At 33.1% G+C, this 6000-nt stretch overlaps 1 protein-coding gene across 2 annotated transcripts in view; it reads left to right on the forward strand.

Annotated features, from left to right (window-relative positions):
- LOC133195454 (ecdysone-induced protein 78C-like) overlaps positions 1-4741 on the forward strand; it is a 46171-nt gene extending 41430 nt beyond the window's left edge. For both annotated transcript variants that reach the window (XM_061331293.1, XM_061331292.1), the window contains exon 9: positions 965-4741. In XM_061331293.1, coding sequence (XP_061187277.1) covers positions 965-1149 — 185 coding nt within the window. In that variant the 3' untranslated portion in view covers positions 1150-4741. The remainder of the gene's footprint in view (positions 1-964) is intronic.
- The last annotated feature ends 1259 nt before the right edge of the window (positions 4742-6000 follow it).

Consider the following 6000-nt stretch of genomic DNA (forward strand, 5'->3'; position numbering starts at 1 on the left):
GGAACTTGTAATAATAAATAATTTATGTAACTTTAATGGACGTGCTTTTATCCATTCCTCAAAAAGGAAAGACAAGAGAGAGAAAAAAAACAACAAGAATCAAGTTTTGTACTAGAGACTTTAATCCTACTTACAAGGAATTGTTTAACTGATCCTGTATAGTAAATCAACAAACGGTATTTCTTGCAATTGTTCATCTCTACTTATCTCTCAACTGTTACTTTGTGTTTATCAAAATTATAGGTTGCACAACAGTATTAAATTTTGCTATAAGTTCTTACCAAAAATGAGCAACTTTGATTAGGTGGCATTAATTGAAAACAAACTTTTGAGAAGTTTCCTTTTCAGATCTTGGAAAACAATTCTTTATAAAGATTTTAGTACTAAAAAATACATAGCCATCCAGCAAGGCATGAAAGTTTGTTTCGGTCGAGCAGGTGCTTGAAAATTAAGTCCAGGACCTAATTACTCCCCTCTCAAATACAGTATATAGAAAAATCAGAACGCCCTAAATTATAATAAATCTAGTCAATACAGGAAGTTTACATATTGTTTTTCATCGCATAAAAAAATTCAGCTACAGTCTCGTGTTAAAATGCCTGAATCGGAAGGGAAGATTCAGGAATTATTTTGTGTCAGCCATGATTTGACGTAAACCTCAAGTGAAATACTGTTACATGTATGACACCTATATTCATTGTCACACTAAGACTATACATTTCCTGCTCTCTTTTAAGGAAGAGTTTTGACAAGGGAAATAATTTTAAAAAAAATGCCTTTTGGTTTTATGCAATATTAGATTATGATGTCTGTATATGGATCACTAGGTTCAGTACTTCAATTTTTTTTTTTCATTTTGTCTTTTTAATCCTTGCTGGCAGATTAATCAACCAACTTTAATAAGGTGTATTTCATTCCTTTTCAGAATCAGGTTTTCATTAACTTTTTTCTTATCTATTTGCAGATTATGACAATGTTTTTATAAAGGCCATTGGTACAATGAAGACATTTAAAGTGGTTAATCTAAAGCATCGAATTGCTCTAAATAGCATGCAGATGCAGGCCCCCTCCAAGGACATGTTTCCTCCGCTTCACCAAGAGGTGTTTGAACATGGTGATTGTAGTACAGAAGAGAGCAAAAAGTCATGAGGTGCCTGACTTAAGTTAGAAATATCATTCTATTAAAGACTTGTATATACAGGGCTAAACTGATCATGCACACAAACTAGAGAGTGGAGAGCAAGGAAATAAACATTTGAAAGATCTCAATCAGTGTCACCCAGGAGTTTGGAGAAGCTGACTTTCCTTAGACACTGCTGTCACAGCCTTAAAGGAAACTGTCATTCTCTGAGGTGACACGGAATCAGCTGCCCTGAGTCATCCCTGCCACTGCTGTGTTGTGGATTCAAAAATAAACAATTCGTTGCGTCTATGAATAGATCCCTGTTTAGGCCATGTGTTAGTGAATGATGTATATATATGTCCAACAGAATTTGTCACTCCAAGTCACAACACATGTAGTGATGTGTAGTATAACTGTTCTCATTGTAGAAGGAGAGACAACTCCTGTTAATCATCAATGCCAGCACAGCATTGCTGTATTGTTGTTTATAATGGCGATTTACTGATGCTACTCTATTTTTGTGTTAGTCATTGTTTAACTGTTAAAGACTAATGTAATGATTTAGTTCCTTCATGAATGTAATGTTAGACAAAAGGGGAGGATCAAAGATTCTGTGCCCTGCTGTATAGACAGGAGGGGTGGATCAAAGATTGTGTGCCCTGCTGTTTTGACATGAGGGGTGGATCAAAGATCCTGTGCCCTGCTGCATTGGTTTAGGGTATAATCCTTTACTCCTGATGTAGATGGTTTTATTTTCAAGGTCACCAGGGCACATAAAAAAGCTTCTGCTTTTTGTTTGAGAACACAATTTTTTCAGAAGTCGTTTTATTGGTTTTGTGATACAATGTGTTTTTTTTTTTGTCTTCGGTTTTCGAAGATTTTATGAACATTTATCTCATAATCATGCATTGATTATTTCATTTGTAGATATTTTAACAGATTTGTAAATATATGTCATTTTGTAAATAGTTTGTATAGATAAAGCTATATATAGACTGTTAGTCATATTTACTTCACTGCAGAAGGGACACCCAAGATTTTAATTATTTGGTAACTCAACATTTATTCTTAAAACTTTAAATTTGAAGATTTCTTCAATCATCTTAAATGTCTCATTTGGTTTCATATTTGCAGCTAAATGACTGCTTTTACATTATTCTTGACTTGAGTATTTGAGTTCGTGCTACAAGAGGTTTGATATTATTACGTGAAGTCGTGTATTGGACTTTATTCCTGTATACACTTGACAAAAAATGACATCTTTTTTGTTGGACATACATTAATCGGGTAAAACATTCAGTTTCTGTAATCAGTTGATATTTCCACTCTTTATGTTTACAAATGCACATGGTGTATCCCTGAATCAAGAAGTGCTACGCATAGATAAATGTTCTAAATAAAACAAGATTAAAAAAAAAGTAAAACAAATCTGTAGTCATTCCACAATGCCAGAAAATAATTAATAGTGCTAGATTATTCTGGTTTTGAAACACATTGGTGCCAATATTTTGAGTTCTCCAATCTTCTTTTTTTTTTTTTTTTTTTTTTTGGTAATAATTCCAAAAAAGTGTCTATTCAATACAGAAGTGCTAATTAATTCTGTTTATTTTTAAAATTGTGACATAAATATGAAAAATTAATTTTGCCTGAAAGAGGGATGGGGGTTTGGTGTATAACAATAAGTTTTCAATATTCTATTTTCTCATTGTATTGTCCACTTTTTATTTTAAATGTATGAAATAAGTAATGGCTGATTCAACAATAAAAAATATTTTCCAAGGTAGAGAGGTCTTTTAGCTTTTGTGTTGGATTACAAATTTATAGGTTGGCCCTTTATATGGCTATTTAGAGACCAGCGGAGAACATCATTGGATAAATTTAATTAAAACTGTAAACAAACACTCCAGGTATCTCTTGTGAAATAATGTTTCTCTCAGGAAATAGAAAAAATTTAAATCATTTACAGATGGAAAACTCTTCTCTCATTCTCTTAAACAATTTTTATCTAAGACTGTTTTTAATTATGAAACTGTGATAACGTTCTGTATTAGACATTGAGCCATTTTGTATTACTCGTGAACACACCGGAGAACTGATGATACACAAATACAGACCTTAGGCTAACTCTTTATGTTTTGTAAATGATGTCTATTTTTGCGAGGAGAGTGTGTTTGTGCAATAGGAGTAGATGAAATGTTTTTTTCTCATTAAAATCTTAATATTTTGTGAACATGATGTCTATAGTCAGTCAGTTGTACAAATCGACTACGATCCCGTAACTATGTTTTGTATCCCCCCACCCCCTTTCTTTAAAGTGGTAGACTGATCATAAATTTTTGATTTATTTTCAAAAGATAGAGTACAAAATCAAGAGTTAAGTATTTACTTTGCTAGAAAAAGATTTATATATGTAAGAATGACAACAGACTGCCTTATGACTTTCTTCAGACCCGGTTTTGTACAGTTGCTCAATAGATTCTGAAAGATAATGTCTTGTCTGTGCTATATGTTTATGTATATTGTGATAATTATTAATCATTACTTAGTATTTACTAAACTCTCTGAAGAAAGGAATTTAACAAATGTTACTCTTCTGTGAAAAATATTTATTTATATCCAGTGTTTTAGTTATAATGATATAACGTTTTATTTGCACGTGTATGTTTAAAAAAATGAATATTTTTCTAACAGTAAGTTGATTTTCTTTACAAATTTATTGACATTGGGAAACATTTTTTTATTGTATTATAAATTTTTAAAATTTTTTTTTTTAGATTCTTTATTTCTGATGGTAATGGGCTGCAGTTTTGAGATTTTTCAGTGGGTTAATACAAAACTGCTAATACAAAACATTAAGAAATCCCAGTCGATTTTTGCTGCTGAGAACACCTGATATCCTTATATTTTCAGACCCTGTGTAACGTAATATATATATAACATAAGAAATACATGTTACAGAGTAACTTACGTATCCTTTGTCACATGATAACATGTTGATTTCATCATCACTAATGATTGTGTGAAGTGATTTCTTGTACTGAGGCTGTCTTATTGTCCAATCATGCGTAACCTGGTGGGCGATTGTCCAATCATGTGTAACGTGGTGGACGGAGTCAATGTTTGTCCTTCATCAGCAGTGTGTAAAAGTTCACATCATCAAACATTTAGGTGATGTAGTTGTACAAAGACTTGAAGTCCTAACAGTATTGTAAAACGAACACTGTATAGCTTTTTTTTTTCCAAATGTTAAAAAAAATCTGTAAAATTATACCAAAATAAAATTGAGATTTTGTATGAAACTGTCTATTTGAAAGAAGATCATGTGATGTTTTGGATAAATTCTGTGTGCCGCATTTCTAGTTTTAAGCCATTATATTTTTTTTTAAAAAGAGTAACTATCTCTTGCATAAAGAAATGTCTGTAAACCAGGTTATGATGGTTGGACACTATCTTCAGTAGATTTTCTATGTTGCTGTGTCTTATAATTTTACTGTCCCACGGGCCGGTGAACAGTACACATACATGTATGCTTTTTATTAAAGAAAAACATTGTATCATGGGTTTATTTCTGTTAGTGATGTCTTGAAATGAAATCATTTAAATAATTTTAAAAATTTGGTTTGTGAGATTTTTGTTTTCAGCTTAAACTTGCTTAGATCCAGAAGGATAAAACGTATGCTCAACTAAGACGTAAGGTCACCTGCACATTCACAACGTTTTATCCTCCTGCCTCTATGTGGAGATAACGAGCAGTATTCAAGCTCAAAAGGCCATTAAACATTACAAAACAGGAGCAGAGCAAACACGGACCTCCAAAACATCAGAGGTGGGATCAGGTGCCATGGAGGAGTGAGCATCCCCTGCCGACCGGTCACACTCGCCGTGTGCTCCTTGTCATGATCGGGAAATAACGGAAAAATCCGTCGACAATTCAGTGTGTAAATAATGGCCTAACAATTAGTATGAAAAACGTCAGTCAGCATTTGACTCAATGATAAATTGTATTTGCTGACAAGGTCATTGTATCGACCATAGAACTTACGAAATGATGACGTTAAACGAGACTGCTGATATTCTTGTTTCATCAACTTGTTTGTCAATAATTTACCTCGTTTTAGATATTGTGCATACGTAGAGCATGCTCTTGCGTATCGAATCAACTGAGAGATATAAACCCCGTGTGCAGGTGATGAAGGTATCTTGCTGCATAAGTAAGGGAAGTTGACGATTGAAAAGTTAAAGTCATCTCGTTTATCATAAAGATTCAGAGAACCAGAACAGTCACAACTTACAGCGACAATATGTACCGGGACGAGCCTTTTTTTTCCTCCAGTATAATGATTGACAAAAGGTACAGTCACGTATCTTCACAATTTGTCGTCGGCGACATGTACTGTGAATATTTGTACATTTTGTCGCCGATATATTGTGTTGAAGGATATTTACTTAGGCCAGAGAGAGAGAGAGAGATTGACACACACACCCTCACACATGTACACAGAAGGATCGACGAAGTATGGCAAATAAATAGCTAAACAAGTTGTATTTATCTAGCATAACTCGCAATACTGTAGGAAGAAAAGGTTTTGGTCAGAAAATTGTGTCCAGGATTAGTGTACATCATAAACTATGATATATCCAAATACTGCAACTCATGAGATATCTGATAAATCAACAAATTATTTTTTCTTACTATATGTACTTGGAAATTGAAAAAAAAATATTCAGTAGTAATGATTATTTTGAAATTATTTATTTTTTTGCGTTATTCTTCTACATGTGCCGATATAATTGGTGTCGGGGTTGATATTTTTAGCTCACCTGAGATAAAAGCTGAAGTGAGCTTTTCTGATCATATTTTGTCTGTTGTCCGTCTC

The sequence above is a fragment of the Saccostrea echinata genome, unplaced genomic scaffold (genome assembly GCF_033153115.1).
Source record: "Saccostrea echinata isolate AGI-Se365-2 ecotype Australia unplaced genomic scaffold, CSIRO_AGI_Sech_v1 ptg000029l, whole genome shotgun sequence".
Taxonomy (NCBI): Eukaryota; Metazoa; Mollusca; class Bivalvia; order Ostreida; family Ostreidae; genus Saccostrea; species Saccostrea echinata.